General features: G+C 41.5%; 1 protein-coding gene across 2 annotated transcripts in view; it reads left to right on the top strand.

Moving 5' to 3' along the window:
* The window catches only part of LOC112568703 (multidrug resistance-associated protein 1-like), a 22706-nt gene extending 4966 nt beyond the window's left edge, over window positions 1–17740 (top strand). The window contains exons 4-35 of one of the 2 annotated variants that reach the window (XM_025246138.1): window positions 220–342; window positions 784–905; window positions 1129–1257; window positions 1441–1502; window positions 1953–2093; window positions 2559–2670; window positions 2929–3058; window positions 3747–3927; window positions 4357–4525; window positions 4706–4858; window positions 5263–5400; window positions 5927–6073; window positions 6302–6386; window positions 6673–6739; window positions 7006–7132; window positions 7946–8122; window positions 8610–8777; window positions 8864–9050; window positions 9369–9468; window positions 9841–9979; window positions 10452–10538; window positions 11454–11589; window positions 11716–12026; window positions 12980–13179; window positions 13560–13692; window positions 14234–14335; window positions 14990–15136; window positions 15480–15638; window positions 16028–16128; window positions 16329–16394; window positions 16599–16793; window positions 17462–17740. In XM_025246138.1, the coding sequence (XP_025101923.1) occupies window positions 4763–4858; window positions 5263–5400; window positions 5927–6073; window positions 6302–6386; window positions 6673–6739; window positions 7006–7132; window positions 7946–8122; window positions 8610–8777; window positions 8864–9050; window positions 9369–9468; window positions 9841–9979; window positions 10452–10538; window positions 11454–11589; window positions 11716–12026; window positions 12980–13179; window positions 13560–13692; window positions 14234–14335; window positions 14990–15136; window positions 15480–15638; window positions 16028–16128; window positions 16329–16394; window positions 16599–16793; window positions 17462–17573 (3180 nt within the window). In that variant the 5' untranslated portion in view covers window positions 220–342; window positions 784–905; window positions 1129–1257; ... (5 more) ...; window positions 4357–4525; window positions 4706–4762 and the 3' untranslated portion in view covers window positions 17574–17740. Of the gene's footprint in view, window positions 1–219; window positions 343–783; window positions 906–1128; window positions 1258–1440; window positions 1503–1952; window positions 2094–2555; window positions 2671–2928; window positions 3059–3746; window positions 3928–4356; window positions 4526–4705; window positions 4859–5262; window positions 5401–5926; window positions 6074–6301; window positions 6387–6672; window positions 6740–7005; window positions 7133–7945; window positions 8123–8609; window positions 8778–8863; window positions 9051–9368; window positions 9469–9840; window positions 9980–10451; window positions 10539–11453; window positions 11590–11715; window positions 12027–12979; window positions 13180–13559; window positions 13693–14233; window positions 14336–14989; window positions 15137–15479; window positions 15639–16027; window positions 16129–16328; window positions 16395–16598; window positions 16794–17461 lie in introns of both variants that reach the window. The other variant, XM_025246139.1, reaches the window with a different exon arrangement.

Here is a 17740-nt window from a genome sequence, read left to right as displayed (position 1 = left end):
GAAGAAACGGAAAGGACGGATGAACACATATAGTGGGATAGGCCGGAAGGGAGTGTACGGATGAGAAAGAGAGAGAAAGAAAGAAAAAAGAGACAGAAAAGAGATAGCACGGTTTGGTTGATGGGTTGGTTAAATTTTATGTTGTGCTAGAACTAGATAGCAAGCTAAGTGTGGCACGTGTGTGGTGTGTGTGTGTGTGTGTGTGTGTGTGTCGTTCAGGCATTGTGTATACTTCTGGCACTGCTACACCTGACGCAACTACTTCAAAGATCTCTAGATGAAGCCGGCGTACCGCAGGACACGGCCGCTTACCTTGCCAACGCTTTGTGGACAGCAACCTTTGTGAGAAGCCTATTCCACTCACTCACTCACTCACTCACTCACTCACTCACTCACTCACTCACTCACTCACTCACTCACTCACTCACTCACTCACTCACTCACTCACTCACTCACTCACTCACTCACTCACTCACTCACTCACTCACTCACTCACTCACTCACTCACTCACTCACTCACTCACTCACTCACTCACTCACTCATCACTCACTCACCACTCACTCACTCACTCACTCACTCACTCACTCACTCACTCTCACTCACTCAGGAGTCACTCACTCACTCACTCACTCACTTCTGTTTACAGATCACTCACTCACTCACTCATCACTCACGAGTGGCAATCCTTTCCCTGTCATGATGTGATCTGTCTTATGTGAATTTGTGATCTCTCTCACTGGCAAGGCGTTCACTTCTTTTTTTGTCCTTGCGTGATGTCACAGCTGCTGATGGCGGTTATGAGCCAGTATGAACGCATCAACGGAGTTCAAGGCCTGGGAATTCCCTTTTCTTCTGGCTTCTGACTTCACTGTGCAGCATCATACCTTTCTACCACTTGCTGAAGGTATCATAAGTATTTTTTTAAAAGCATTAAACCTGGTCTATACAGCATTTTCGCTGTCTTGAAAAGGATGAAAAAGATATGTTTAGATAATTCTTTCCTCTTTTTCTGTTTCTAGTCTTTCTATGTGTGTGTGTGTGTGTGCGCGTGTGCGCGCGAATGATTATTTCCTTTCACCAATGATGATGCTGATGATAATGATGATGATATTGATTTTTTCCAACAGCAGCAAGATGATGTTCAAGACCTCATGTTTATCACCGGCATCGTGATCTTTTCACTCCAGCTGTTGTCGCTGTTGCTGACGTTCTTCGTCGACAGTGTCAGCAGCAGTACCTACACCCAACCAGAAAAGGTGATCCCATGTTCAAACGTGTGAACAGCTAGTTATTCTATACCGTTTTTTATGGTTCATGATAGAAACGAGAATAAAAACCTTTCACACAAAGGTTAAAAGCATTACATTAAATATTTCTGAAAAAAGGAAAGAACCACAAGAATAAGATCATGAATTACTACGGCTTTGTAATTTTTTCAGCCACCCTGTCCAGAAACAAGATGCTCTTTTCCATCCTTCTTGACATTCTTCTGGGTGACAAGGTTTGTCTTTAAGCAACATTCTTCAACTTCTTGCCAAATTAACATTACAGATGAAACTGCATGTTCATTCATTTATTTACGCCTGTAGCCATCGTTTTCGGACTTACATACAGAAGTATGTTTGTACTAACACTGATTAGTCAATCAGGTAAAGAATTTTTTTTTTGCAGGCTTATCTAGAAGAAAAACATTTCCTTCCGTATATTTTCAAACTAAATATAATGATAAGTCATTTCTGGTTCAGTTTAAAAAAATTGCGAATGCTTTATTATGTTGAAAGATTCGGTTTGGTTTTAAAAGACATGTTGGTACATATCAGAAAGATTCATTTTTGTAGGCAGCAACATTTTCTAACTGCTGAGCACCAAACACAAAACCGCACTGCACTTGCTCTAAGCATAACAAGGTTTAAACAGCACCTGTCTAGCTGTACACCTGTCCTCGTGGCAGGCTCATTCTGACGGGATTTAAACGTGATCTCCGCGAGGATGACCTCTGGCAGCTGAGCCGCCCGGAACGCAGCGACACCTTGGTGCCCACTTTCTTCAAATTGTGGGAAAAGGAAGTTGACAGGTGCAAATCCCGATCCAGGTAACCGAAAGCTAGAGCGCACGTAGGTCGCACAAGCAGGTGTTTCAGGGGATCGTGGGGGGAGGGGAGAGAGTGTAGGGTGGGAGCAAGAACTAGATGTGCAGGTGAAGTTCACGATTGTTTGGACAGGGAGTCCTGACGGATGTTCCTTGTTATAAATTACAATATTTATGTAAAATCAGACGTTGATAATTGCTTACTCTCTCCATGGCCAGTCTTTGACAGACACATTAAGTCAAACAAAAAGACAATTATACTTGACCAGGAATTTCCGTTGTATCGACTGCAGTGAGTAACCGACCGAAAACAGCTCGCAGACACGCACATTGTTCAGGTTAGACGGAGAAGAAAGAAAAACGAATCTGAAAACACACACCTGATGACAGAAAGTGCCAATAATACCCCCACCTATAATATTAGTTTAAAGGATTAAAAGCACGCGATCTCTTTGTACAACCCCAGCAGCAGCGGAGGGTGGCTGGAGAATGCGCTCAAAGGTGCTTCATCCAAGAACACAGGTAGCAAGGAGGTGCTGACGGAGTCCACCCCCCTCTTCCTGCCGCCGGATAATAAAACGGTGAGTAGTGACAAGGTCGCGGAACTGAACTTCCTAACTTTGAAAAACATTGTGTATAAGTATACATGGTATAAGTATATATAAGTAACAAAAGAAGTTTGACAAAAAATTGGAACAGTAATACACACACACACACAAAACAAACAATACATACTGAGAGAAAAACAACATAAACACAGAGTGTAGAAATGTAAGGTTCAAAAAAATAATATGAAGCAGTGCTTACTTGCCCTTTCAGCTATTTCTCTGTTTCCATAGCAACAGAAAAAAGGAAAAGGCCAAGCCTGCTGAAAGTCATCGTGAAAATGTTCTGGTGGGAAATCATTGTCTGCCTCCTCTTCAAGATTGTCTCTGATGTCATTTTCCTCCTTAGTCCTTTCTTCCTCAAGTAAGTTTATGACATTCATTCGGGCCTTAGGTTTGAGGTTGACCCTTGCCATCTGGTGTGATGAAGTTAGTCCTTGAGAATGTCCTGCTTGAAACTAATTCTTGTAAGCTACTGGGTTTATGATGACCTTTGTCAACTTGGGGCTTGAAGTTACTTCTTGCTTGATGCCGGCTTGAAGTTTGAGAACCACTGGGCTTGAAATTAGAAGCTAGACTTTGAAAAAGACTGAGCTGTAGTTAGTCGTTGAGAGCTGCTGCAGTTTCTCGTTTATTGTTTATTTTTATTAGTTCACAAGTTGAGGCTTTGAAAAGAGCATTGAAACAAGAACTGATTAACAAAAATGCAATATTTGTTAGTGTGTGTTTGTTAGTGTGTGTTTGTGTTTGTGTGTGTGTGCGTGTGTGTAGGTACGCCCCATGGGCAAATGTCTCTGAGCCTACTTTATCCACATGAATTAAAACAACGTTTAGGATTATTAAAGACAGGCGCTGGTTACATCCATCTAGCTTCTTTCCTGACATGAAAAGTATCCTCAGAGAGAGGTGCATTCTCGTCTACTTCCAAATAATCATTAAAAAATACAGTAAAAAAAACTTTTCATCGTCAACACTTGCATTTTACTGCCAGCTGTGTCTTAACCCTTTTCTAAACCCTTGACTTCTGGTTTTGTTACACCGCATGTTGACAGTCTTCTCTTGAACTTCTTGATTGCTAACGAGCCGGACCGAAAATGGCAAGGTTACGTCATCGCCCTGGGGCTATTTTTAACCACCTCTGTAAAGGCGATTTTCTTCGGACACTCTCTATTTGGAGCCACTCGAGTGGGCATCAGAATCAAGTCAGTCTTGGTGGCTGCAATCTATAAGAAGGTACATTATCTCTTGATATGTAAACGTTAAACAAGTTGCTCTCTCCCTCTTTTCTCTCATGCTGTTTTCTTGATTCCTTTCTTCTATTACTGTAATCTTAAAGAGAAAATGTCTCAAATAATCTTGAAAATTGTTATTTATGATATAAATGTATTGTTACCGTCAAACGAAGTCCAAAAGTAAGAAAAAAAGACAAAATAGGGCAGTTCTGAGAAGAACCTCTATTTCACGTGACCTTTAAGTCTCGTGACAAGGGATACGATAATGAGTTCAGGTTCTCTTGAAAATCTAACATTATGGGAGCATCAGAAATACAACATTCAGAAAAATAATTGCATGAAATTACAAAGCTTTACGCAGAAGAGACCCCAAACTGGCAGCAAAGCAATTTTTAAGAAGGAAGTGTATCAAATGTTTTCGATTAAACAGGTTCTCACGATGAACAACGCCACCAGAAACTCGACGACAGCTGGAAAAATTGTCAACATGATGTCTGTAGACGTTCAGCAGATAATGGAGAGAATGGATGGAATATTCTTTGGCTTAACGACACCAGTACAGGTCATCGTTGCTGTAGTCATGCTGTACCAGGTCGTAGGTCAGTTGATGTCAGTGTATGTATGCCTGCCCTTGTGAGCAAAAAGAAAAATTTCTGTCTTGGGTCTCCTCGACAGACAACAAAGTCTGATTTGATTTGATTTGATTTAAATTTTCCTGGCGAAAAGAATGATTTCAAGCTGTTTATCCCGTTTATGACTATCTTTCATTGCTTTTTCAGACTGGGCCGTGTTTGTGGGAATCGGCGTGCTTGGTGTTCCAAGTTCCATTGAACGCAATGCTGGCCAGGATGCAGAAAGGATATCGAGAAAAGAACCTGCACTTCAAGGATGGGCGTGTTAAGCTCTTCGGTGAAATTTTAAACGCTGTCAAGGTGCATTCAATAGACATAAAATAGGTTTAATGACACACTATCCAAGATATTTCAGCGATAAATGAGTCAATCTTTTCCAAAAAAAGTTTTTTTTTTAACTTGGGGATGGGGTTACCCAAAGGATGGCGAGGGAATAGAAAATTTTCGTCACACACAGACACACAGATATACACTCACTTACAAAGATAAAAACTAAGAGAGGATGCGTTTAACTCCTTCTGTCAGGCATAGCAGATTGTCAGATTCATATGACACAAATATTCACAGAACAATTGTAAAATAAATTTTTCTGATGAAATAATTGCCAAATATGTTCTTATAAACTATATCCACGAAAATAAATTTATAATACCATGCATACCACATGTGAGTATTGTAGATTAACAATTCTTATCGTGTTACAGGTGATAAAACTGTACGCGTGGGAGCAGTCGTTTAGGAACAAGATCTGGGACATCCGGAAGAAAGAGTTGGATGTTATGCTCAAGATGGTCAACGTCAACGCCATCATGGGCTTAGTGTGGGACATGGCGCCCTTTCTAGTAATTTATATATACCTCTGATTTAGTGTGAATCGATACATCTTTACTTTGTACTTACACCATGACTACCTATCTATCCTTCCATCAATCCATCTATCCATCTATCCATCTATCCATCTATCCATCTATCCATCTATCCATCTATCTTATGAGCGAAATATCTTCCTAGTCTCCATGCATACAAAAATACACGGCAGACCTTTGGCAAAAACATCGCAGCAGATGTGATTATGTCTTTTTAAATTCTTTAGTTCAGTTTGACAGCCTGAGGCATAAAATATTTTTCTACGAATTGGTATTACTTTCTGTTTATTACTTAATCTTATGAGTTTGGAAGCATAAAAAAGTAAAACAGAAAGAAGTCACCTGGTCTCATTATACGATCCACTAGATAATAAAAGTAATTGTGAATATCCTTGCCAATTTTTAACAAGAAAAGCTTAATAGAATGCTTTTAAATGCAAGCAATGTGTGGACGTAGTTTCATCATGGAGTCTGTGGTTTCACGTCTTTTCAACGTCGACAGGTGACGCTCACGACGTTTGTAGCGTTCGTGGTATCTGACCGGACCAATCAGATGACTGCTGCTGATGCTTTCGTGTCCTTGGCCTACTTTAATATTCTGCGATCACCACTCAACACCTTCGCCACCATGATCGTGACTACAATACAGGTGAAATAATACGATACTAGTGAAATAACATGATACCCGTGAAATAACACGATACAGGAAAATAGCACACCACCGTTGAAATAACAGGATGCAGGGGTAAAAACCAAATAATGACAGGGTCAATAATATTGAATATTTTGTAGATAAATAATCAAATTGACACTTCTCATTAATATTTAGTAAATTCGCAGCTTTGAGTGTCTTATGGAAGAGTCGTCTCTGTTTCAGAGTTTCGTGTCCGTCGAACGCATCAACCAGTTTTTAGTGGGAGAAGACTTGGACTCCGACTGCGTCAGCCACGATAGTGCCTCAGGTACGGACTGCACAGGTGTTCTGTCCATAGATACAAGCTCTTGCAGCCCACTCATTCCACCCTCTCTGTCCGTAGGCCTGGGGTCTGGTTTTTTTTTCCGGCTTTTTTCTCCCTCCCTCTCTCCCCATATTGCGAAATGAGCTCAAAGTAGAAGCACTTTCCTACTAAATAAACCAAACAATCCACCTTCTGAAAGTTATGAACACTGAAGTGTGGAAACATAAAATACGGAGTTAATGTGCCAAGTATAATAAGAAATAATAACTCATGCATGTCTTTGTTTCAGAGCACGTGATCAGCATCACCAATGGGACGTTTGCATGGACTAGAGACACTAAGCCATGTCTAAGCAAGTATGTAATGACTACAGTAGCCTTGACTTAGAATCATGATGTTTTCATCGCTTTAATTTGAAATTCTTTGTTAATGTGAACGTTGCAATAACCAGTAAAATATGTGACGTATTCATTGTACCAGTCTGCTGCCGTGAATTGCATGTGACAGTGTATCTCAGTAATCATTGTAAATGCCAACGAAATATAAGTTTGTTTACTGTCTGGGTAAACTCTCCCTGTGATTGGTATTATTTGTTTCTAACTGCTTTGACTGTTTGTTGCAGCATTAACTTGCATGTTGGCAAAGGAAAGCTGATAGCAGTTGTCGGTCCTGTGGGCTGCGGCAAGTCGTCCCTGATCAACGCTATGCTGGGCGAGATGGAGAAAATGCGCGGGACCGTATCAACCCGGGTAAACAAACAACTCCACATCCCCAGATATACGAAAGAGACAATTTTAAGAGATGAAATTTTGTTCATAGCCTGTAATATATTTGACAGTCTGTGATAGGTTAGGAATCCCCTTACGGCGTTTGTCTTTTAAGGAAACATAACTATACTTTGCAAGATGTGGTGCTCGTGGCATAGTGTCACGTGATTTTAAAAGTGATATTCTGAATCTGGTGGCTTAGTTGTTAATTTGAACCGACAAGCAGCGAATTTAATGAGAAGCCTCTTGCAAAAAAAAAATCTCGATTTGTTACATGTTAGAAACATGTATTTACGGTATTTTGACATACCTGATATAGAGGGAATTCTGTAGTAACTATACTGGATGTCGCTTTCTGGACAAAATGTCCAGGCAGTCCTGCTATCCCTTGCATACTTGTTTGGATTTAGATAAATATAGACAATAAACTCAAGCAAGCCCCATTCCTCCGCCCTCTCAAAAATAAAATAAAAAAAAAAAAAACAACAAAAAAAACAAAGGAAAAGAAAAAAAAAAAAAAAAGAAAACGCAAAACAACCAACCAACCAACCAACCAACCAACCAACCAACAAAACAAACAACAAAAAAAAAAAAAACAAACAAACACAACTGCTTACAATGTAAAAACACGAATCCGGCTCTCACATTTTCTTAATAATAATTCTCATTATATCTCATCTCGTGCCTGTAGCTAAAAATGACAGGAAGTGTCATTTCCATCCTATATATATATATCGGGAGGTGAAGCTGTAAGCTCGCCTCATTACCATCTCGTCTCTGCTGATTCCTGTTCAGGGCAGCATCGCCTACGTGCCCCAGCAGGCGTGGATCCAGAACGCCACGGTGCGGGACAATGTCCAGTTTGGCAAACCCTACATCAGGACCAAGTACACCAGCGTCATCAAACACTGTCAGTTGGAACGGGACCTTGAACTTTTGCCTGCCGGGGACATGACCGAGATCGGAGAGAAGGTGCTCTGCTGGTTTCAGTTTAAACATCTTTTTTTTTCTCTTCATATTGTATGTGTATGACTTTATTGTACAAAGTTTGCGCACATCCACTGACACACAAAATACGAATATGCTAAGGAGTAAAATACAGGACCAGTTCTGGTTAATTTAAGCATCAGGTTTACATCTTTGTTTCTTTCGGAGACAAAAAGAAAACCATTTCTTTCTTGCTTGCTTTTCTTTCTTTATTTAAAAGACTTGCTTGATTACTTTCTTTCTTCTTGTTCCTTCATTCTTTCGCTTTTCTTTGTTCCCTATTTTTTCTTGTTTATTGCCACTCCGTTTCAGCTTAATTTTCCCACCTAACACCATCTTGTAAATGGTTCTTTTAACCTAAAGGTTATCGTTTGAACCGCTTTGATCAGTTCGGCCACTCTGACCTACGAGGTTGAGATCTCAGGTACGTTCTTCAGGTAAATTAATTACTCTTTCGCTCTTGCACGTGCAGGGTATCAACCTGAGCGGTGGGCAGAAGCAGCGCGTGAGTCTGGCGCGTGCGATGTACAGCGAGAACGATGTCTACCTGCTGGACGATCCGCTCAGTGCCGTGGACTCGCATGTGGGCAAAGCCCTCTTCAAAAATGTTATCGGTCCTGAGGGGCTTTTGAAGGACAAGGTAATCGAACACAAGTGTAATTTTACCCAATCTCTCCAGTGTGAAGCTCGAAATTCATACTCCTTTTCTACCCCAATATTTCCCAGACTCGCATCCTGGTGACGCACGGCGTGCACTGGCTGCCCATGGTGGACGAGATCATCGTGATGCAGGACGGGAAGATTTCAGAACGAGGCAGCTATGACTACCTCGTCTCTAACAACGGTCCGTTCGCTCAGTCCCTGAAGACCTTCCTGACGGAGGTCGCCGACGACCCGGTAGAAGATCCTGAAAGCAAGTATAGCACAAAGACTGCTTTAAAAAAACTTAAGAAAGTATGCGCATTTGTGAGAGAAAAAATGAGGGAGAGGTTTACACAACGAAAAACAAAGAGACAAAATAACTCAGAGAGAGAAAGAAAGAGAGAGAGAGAAAAGCTTTTCGTAAATGTTCGCATGTATGCGAGAGAGATAGACCGAGAGAGACAACGAGACCGACACACACACACAAACAAAATAACAAACAAGAGGCAGAGAGGGATATATATATATACACACACTCTCTTACTGACCTGCTTTCGTCCTACTTTCTTTCATCCCTGTCGTTTTTCAGTGGCAGCAATAGAAAAGAACATGCTGGAACAGCTCGATTCTGTTGAGACCTCGAAAGGCTCGTCCCATGATGACCTCAGCAGCAGCTTCTCAAGCGGAAGGTAATTACCCTCTCACCTTTCAGGTGCTTTATCACGTGACACATCTCAAATAAGTTCAAGTACGCAAGCATCTTGGTCTGGAACCAATTGCTGTTTTCTGTCCCTTTGTCCTACTTCTAGCAACAAACCTCAATTATATACATGGAGATAAAAGTTTCTAACTTTTTTGCAAGAGCTCGGTTTAGTTGTCTTAAGATCCTAACCATAGTCGGAAATTGTCCAGGACTTTCAAGCAATTTTCTTGACATTTCTTGCTGTAACACAGACAGGTGTTGACAGTTGGAGTAAGCAAGAGACTTTTTTTTCAAGTACATTTTTTCTTCAAAATACACTTTGCTCGTCAAGTGACATCCCCTTTTCTTCATGTCACAGGCCGAGACGACGCAAACGACAAATCAAAGAGGCCTCGCACTCCATGTCCATCATGTCCAGCAACACCAGCATGCGCATTCGTGAGGCCAACAGAGAGGCGGGCAAACTTGTTGCCATAGAAACTGTGGAAACTGGCAAGGTGTAAAATTAAATGGACTCTCAGAGACTGAAACAAATCAGAACACATTCACATTTTATTGATAATGAAAAAAAAACTAGGATGACGAACCAGTATAGGATGGTAAAGTGGCGGATAGCATACAGACCCTCATCTTGTTACTTGTAGAGAAGTTGTAGTGATACAAGGAATAGGTGATGGTAGAAGTAGTCATAACAGCAAGGGACGTAGTAGACCTAGAAGTACAGGTGGTGGTAGGACTGAGAGGAGAAAATGGGGAGTAAGTGGGGGCTTAAGCGACAATAACAACAGACTGGTAAACAGACTTAACCGACTTTATGATTATGATGAAGTATACACCATAAAAGACGGTAAAAATTAAGTCAAGGTTTCATCCTCGATAAACCTATCAATCAATTACAACCTCCCCCTGCTGACATCAAAGAGACTTTTGACAAGGTAAGTAAAAAGCGCCCTCTCTCATCTGTCTCAGGTAAAGGCGAAGGTGTTCTGGCAATACATCACATCAGCCGGCCTTCCTTACCTGGGGATGGCCTTCCTCTTCTACGCTTCCTTCCAGGTAAATACAAAAGCACAGTTTGATGACACTACTAAGATGTTTACGATACACATTATACAAAGAATCAGAGAAAAAACATGTTGAGTCACAGAGAAAACACTATTATTGGGCTTGTGTAATATGGCAGTTGTCTTATTAGACTCGTTTTAATGACTGGAGCAGATGAGTTGTTAAAGAGCTATTGCTTTTTAAGATAAGAGTAATAAATTAAAATAAAAATTATGAGTTTCCTTAAATATGTCATTATTGTTGCCCGTGAAGAATTCTTGACTAAAGCTGGTTTACTTGCACCCTCTCCAAGAAAAAAAAACTGTTTAGCCTTAAATATATCTTCAATCGTGAGCCGTTATGTTATTGTTAAGGTTCTCATTATTGTTTATTTTTCTGTTCTTACTACTATTTTCTTCTTTTGTTTTCTTGTTCTGGGCTCATATCTCGTCTCGGACTGCTGTTGTTTATCTGCACGTGACACTCGCTTACATCGCCGACTGTTTTGCCATAACGTGGCCTTAGTGGCTGGCTCAGCATAAAACAAATCCTTTTACTTTCATTTTTTCTTGTTCTTGTTTTCCGTTTTGTTCTTTCTTTTCCCTTCTCCGTACCCTCCTTCATCGTCTGTGGTAGCAGCACAAAAAAAAAAAGCGTGGGCTTACAAAGAGAAGAAACTCGAGGACAACATCACAGCTTTCAGGGCTACTACATTTCAGAGCGGGGCCAACATTAATGGAAACTCATCTTTGTCTTTAAGGAACGATCCTTGGATCCAACAGAAACCCAAATCTAACGAGTTACAGATGAAAGGTTGTTTTTTTTCGCAGACCTGCTCAAAGATCTGCCATGAGTGGTGCAGAAAGATGACCAGGCAGGTAATTAAAAGAGTAATTAGCACGGTGATAGCATGCCATCGTCTTGCAGGCCGCCGCCGTGAGCTCCAGCTTCTGGCTAAGGACTTGGACCTCTGACCCCGACCTGGCCAACATCTCCAGCCCGAACTTTAACGACGACAACGATTACTACCTTATGGTCTACGGACTGTATGGCGCCTCGCAAGGTAAGACAACGGCTTTGCAAAGGGACAGTACCGTACAGAACAAGTGATACAGATGAATGAGCATGTATGCCAAGATGAATACGAGAATCAGTGCAATGAGATTTCTTCTCTTGAACTACTTTTCAGCAATTTTTCTCGTCGCGTTCAACTGGATATACTGGCGACGCATGGTCTACGCAGCCCAAGAGATGCACTCGAAACTAGCCAATCGTCTGCTTCGTTACCCGATGAACTTCTTCGACACCACGCCGATAGGTCGGATCCTGAACCGCGTGTCACGTGACGTTGACACCGTGGACAGCACGCTCCCCGTGCACGTGAAGGGTGTGCTGGTTCACTCGTCGACCGTGCTCGTCACCATCATCGTCATCATGTCCGTTAGCCCGATAACGGGGGCTGTGTTGTTTCCCGTCATCCTAGTCTACTACTTCTGTCAGGTAACGCAGCAGTGCTACTGGTATGTGTATGTATGCGCGTGCGTGTGTCTGTATGTAGGTGTGTATGTGTGTATGTGTGTGTGAGTATTGTTCTAGTCAAGCGCTATGCCAGTTAAGACCCGTTGTCCAATCCTAACCCCATTTGACAGAAAAACTCGGTCTACGAGTAGGACATAGGTCGTTTGACAGTTATATTTAAAGGGCATTCTCTGGGAGAGGGGATTGGTGGGAGAGAGAGATTGGTGAAAGAATGAAAAGAATGGAAAGAAGGAAAGAGTGAGAGGGGACAAAATTTGAGTTTGAATCTATTGAATCATATTCTCATTCCATGGATGGTCCAGACAGTACAACAATACAGTACAAAACCATACAATAAACCATTCATCATAAGTAAACCCTGAAAAACTGCATCATGCATTAAACAGTCAACTATTAATTAAATTTCGTACTTCGAATGCTTCAGAGATTTATTTAGCTAGAGAAAGAGAGAGAGAAGCAAGGCGGCAGCACCACAATGTTTATCTCTTCTTCCTTAGAAGCAGTCACCTGCGTCACTCCCCCCTTCCACACAGCTTTTTGCTCTGGTCAGCGGGGGTACATCCTCCCCCCCCCCTGCATCCTAGCAATCACATCAACATCCTTAAGTAGAGAGAAGAACTGCTGCAGGTAGAGCTCTTCTGCTTCTCTCTCTCTGGCTCTGCGATGTCAAGTCACGTGACTTTAAGGGGCGGGGCGATTGTTCCCCTCTTATAATAGAGGAGTTCAGTGGTCAGGCTCAGCAGAAATATCCTTACTCGTTGGACTGTTGACATCTTTACATCATGTCCAGGTGACATGGTCTGCCGAGCTGTATAACAAATGTCGAATGAATCGCGAACACACACACATACACACACACATACACACCACATAGCAGACCTTCGTGCAGTTATCGTGATGACTGTCTTTTGCAGAAATTTTTCGTGCCGACATCGCGGCAGCTGAAGCGTATCGAGTCGGTCACCCGTACCCCCCTGTATGTCCTGCTGTTCGAAACCCTGACCGGCGCCTCGTCTGTCCGCGCATATGGAGCCACCGACCGCTTCCGGGAACAAGCGAAAAATATTGTGGACCACAACCAGGTCTTCTTCTTTGCCACACATGCCTCCGTCAGGTAAGGAACTAATTACATTGAAGATGTTTTTTTTTAATTACTTGAAACACACTTGGTATATATTGCTACTAGATGTTAGTAATCCATCTGGCATTGTAGTAGCCAGTGACATCTATAAACCTCTTGAGATGGTTTTGAAGCTGGGTGTTTCGCACGATGTGTTAATGTTGTTTTTTTTTGTCTATTTATATTTATGAATATATTTTGCATATTTACCTTTCTGGTTCCAGGTAGCCGGTATTTATTGTAGAATGTATTATATGTACACACGATTATTTATGTACACAGTACAAGGTAGTTAGGTATACAGGTAATGTAAGGCTTGATGTATTCATACAAATAAATAGATAATTATGCAGATTGTTGATCATTACCGACAGGTGGCTGCAGTGGAATCTAGACTTTCTCTCCAGTCTCGTCATTTTTTCTGCTGGACTGTTCGAAATTATCTCCTCGTCCTCGTCAGAAGTAGACGCAGGCAACGCCGGCCTGTCGGTGTCGTACGCTCTTCAGGTGAGAAATAGTCTTAACTAGTCTAGTCACGTGATTACCTTGGAGCTTTTTGTTTGCTGTTTCACAGTGCAATCAAAATAAAAATGAATGGTTGCATGGATGTAAATGCTGTACAGTGTAAATACAATTCAGTAGTGGAGTGAACCCTTTCTTTGACATAATTATAACTAGGAACATAAATTGACAGCTCGTGTAAAATTTAGACAATTGTCTTCCCCTGAGAGTCTTTGTTGTGTACTTACAGACACTTAGAAATACTTTATATATATGGACACACACACACATGGTAACCGCTCTTCTTAGGGGAAAAAACAAACAAGTTTTAAAAGTGAAAAATTTCCTGCATATATTTATTTATTATTAATTGCTGTCATTAATGATTTAAGTCACGTGCTTCACGTCACAGCCTATTAGAAGTATAAACCTTTTGTAAAAGAACAATGTTGCTATGTCTGGTACGAAGCCTTTGCCAACCATGGGATCATCTGTAAGGGACTAAGAGAACGACGTAGTTTGCACGTGATTGTCACGTATGTTTCAGCTGTCCGGAACACTTATCTGGATGACACGTGAGGCCACGGAGTTCGAGACACACATCGTGTCAGTAGAGAGACTCAAGGAATACTCGGAGCTTCCAACAGAGGTAAATGTCATTTACAGAGGGGTTAAGGGTTAAAGGTTAAAGGTTGCACGTCGTAGGGGTTGTGTAGCAGGTAAAGTGTTCACTTATCGTTCTGCTTCAAACTTGCAACCTTCCAATCAATGGCAAGAAAAGATTAACTATACTCTCTTGACATAATATGATACGCATTTTTTTGTTGCTTTCCTAAGTGAAATAATAAGGAATCTTGTATCATATCAACTAACTGTTGTTTTTATTAAAATGGAAGGATGTAATATCTCTCAAAAATCACAGTACATACCACAGATATAAGTGGTGAAATGAAAGCAACTGATATCAGTCACTACAAAAATGCAATAAACATTTTAACACACAGATAGGTGTAGTTAGAGGCAACTGGGAGCATTTAATAACAACGACGAGTAGTTATAGCCACTTCGTAGAACTAGAGATAGTAGTAGTTTAGAGACCCTTTGAAGTACCTTAGAGAGGCTTAAAAATTCTTTCTGATACAATTACCTACAGACATGAACGAGTGCAAAAGATGGCATTGACTTTTAACATTTAAATAGATGAGTCCTTGTTAGAAACTTAGGAAGAATTAATGGCGGGAGTACTTAGAGACACTTGGAGTACTTCCTCTGGCACTGAGCTGCAGGTTTGATGTGACTGCAGGCAGACTGGATCATTCCCTCCCAGCGACCTCCTACAGGCTGGCCACAGCAGGGCGAAGTGTGTTTCCAAGACTACAAGACTCGCTACCGGGAGGGCCTCGATCTCGTCCTCAAAGGAATCGGCTTCACGATTAAGCCCGGAGAGAAGGTAAGGTTGACCCCGGGGTCACATGTAGGTCGCGGATCAAGCTGAGTACAACAACAACAACAACAACAACAACAACAACAACAACAACAACAACAACAACAATGTTCACCAAAGTGCTAAATTCAGTTTTAGATGAGTGGGTTTCATCCATTATCAGACACTGAGACCCCACAATCTGAGCAAAGAATTCTGGGATTGGAGGGTATTAACGCGTGAACTCGCTTTTGATCTCACCTGTGTTTTTACCTGCATACTTACTACGTGTAACAGCTGTTTAGTAAACGGTGCTCTGACCTCTGCCCTCATCCATCTACTCACGTGTGCTACGTGTGCTGACACGCAGGTAGGTGTCGTGGGCAGGACCGGTGCCGGCAAAACCTCTCTGACCCTCTCTCTCTTCCGGCTGATCGAGGCGGTTGGTGGGTCCATCATCATCGACGGCGTGGACATCTCCTCCATTGGTCTGCACGACCTTAGGTCTCACCTTACTATTCTGCCTCAGGTAACCGTGACTCGAAAGGGTTAAAAAAATTTCTGATTTTCCACCATTCACTATGTAAGAGGATTTTCATGTAACTAAAGATCATCTTCTGTTACTGTTGAAATACTGAGCTGTTTGGTTAGAAAGAAGAAGGGACATATAGAGATAGAAATTCGGAAGAGATAAAGGGCGGGGATAGAACAGGAAAAGGTCAAAATCGTGGGGTTACGATTGTTAATAAATACTCTAAATTAACATATGACTCTCAGACAGGAACAAATTCTGATGTTTAGTCTGTTTATTTTTAAATTATTTGGTACTGAACTTTACTCACCCTGTAGAAACAATATTGTACTTCAGAACACCTTTAAGCCCCGTATGAGAATTTCGCATTGTGACAAATGTTGCAGGAACCCGTTTTGTTCTCTGGTTCACTGCGGTTCAACCTGGATCCGTTTGATGAATATCCAGACGTTCAGTTGTGGACAGCGTTGGAACGCGCACATCTGAGGTTAGGGGTTAATCAGGCGCACATGAATGCATTCACAGATGCTCACATAATCACATATTTATAAATATATCAGAAGCAACGCATTCTCACCCATTGCATATTTTTATACAAAAGGAAAACTCCAAATTGTTACATCTGTTTATTTGGGACAATGGGTGACACGTAATCAGTAAAATAATTAAACTTATTTTTCTCGGCAGAGGCGCTTTGGATGATATTTCAGAAGGACTTGATTTTGACTGTGGGGAAGAGGGTTCGAATCTAAGGTAAGCTCCTCTTTGAAAAAATTTAAACACAACTTAAGTGACTAAGCTTTGTAAACACTTTTGATAATACTTATGCGATTGACCGTGATCTTTGAAGAAGTCTAAAAAATGATTAAGCAATTTCTGACATCGATATGATTTGGCCATATAAAGAAATAAGAATAATATGTAGCATACCTTTTGAAAGATTTGTCGTCGTTGCAGCGTGGGTCAGAGGCAGCTGGTGTGCTTGGCCAGGGCGCTGCTGAGGAAGACCACAATCCTGGTGCTGGACGAGGCCACAGCAGCCGTTGACATGGAAACGGATACACTGATCCAAACCACCATCCGAACGGCCTTTAACAACTGCACGGTCATCACTATCGCTCACAGACTCAACACCATCATGGATTACGATAGGTAGGGTACACCATACCCAGTAAGGATGCTGAGCCGACTCTGGCATGAGTTAGTTTTTAAACCAACATCCAGCACAGTGAGTTCCAGAACTGTGGTCAAAGGGAGATAACTCACATAGAGAAACATATCCCTGGATCAGATGCTGTGACATCTTCCCTTAAAAAAATAAAAGATTTGTGTTGAGTGTCCAACTCAAATCAGAATTGTGCCCTGGGCATTGACAGACCGTGTCGAGGACTGACTCGGGTAAAATTTTCTGCTTTTCGCAAATGTAATCAGCTGATGCCCCTTTTCTTCATGTCCAAAGTACATCTTTAGCTTAGCATCTACACCGCCCCAAGTTTATTCAGGTTAGAACAGTCAAATACCATAGGATCCAAAAATATCATCCAGCGAAAATTGTGTAAATTAAATTAATCGCGAAAGCGGGTTGCTTAACTAATTACATCCAGTAGACTTCCTATGATGTGTCAGCGCCACTTAAACAGAGTTAGTTCTCCTTTCAGTTTCAAAAAGTGATGATGATGGGAATGATGGTGATGACAGTGATGATGATGATGATGGCGATGGTGATGGTGATGGTGATGGTGGGGATGGGGATGGGGATGGGGATGAGGATGATAATGATGCTTAGATGAATCTTATAAACACTCCATTTTTCTTCGCAGAATTCTTGTTATGGATGCTGGTGAAGTGAGGGAGTTCGATGCCCCAAAAGCGCTGTTGTCTGACAAACATTCTATTTTCTACTCCATGGCGAAGGATGCCGGTATCATATAAAGATCGGAGAGATTCGCAACACCTTTCAGTTCAGCTTGAACCAAGCTTTTTGCATAAAGATGCAAAGGACATCGTGAAGTATTTCCTATCGTCTGGTTATCAATTGTTCTTAAACATTAATTTAACCTGGGACCATACTTCTGACCAAAAAAAAAAAAAAAAAAAAA

This window comes from Pomacea canaliculata, linkage group LG7 (assembly GCF_003073045.1).
Source record: "Pomacea canaliculata isolate SZHN2017 linkage group LG7, ASM307304v1, whole genome shotgun sequence".
In the NCBI taxonomy this organism is placed as follows: domain Eukaryota; kingdom Metazoa; phylum Mollusca; class Gastropoda; order Architaenioglossa; family Ampullariidae; genus Pomacea; species Pomacea canaliculata.
Note: the sequence above shows the minus strand (reverse complement) of the source record. Positions and strands in the feature narration are given on the sequence as shown.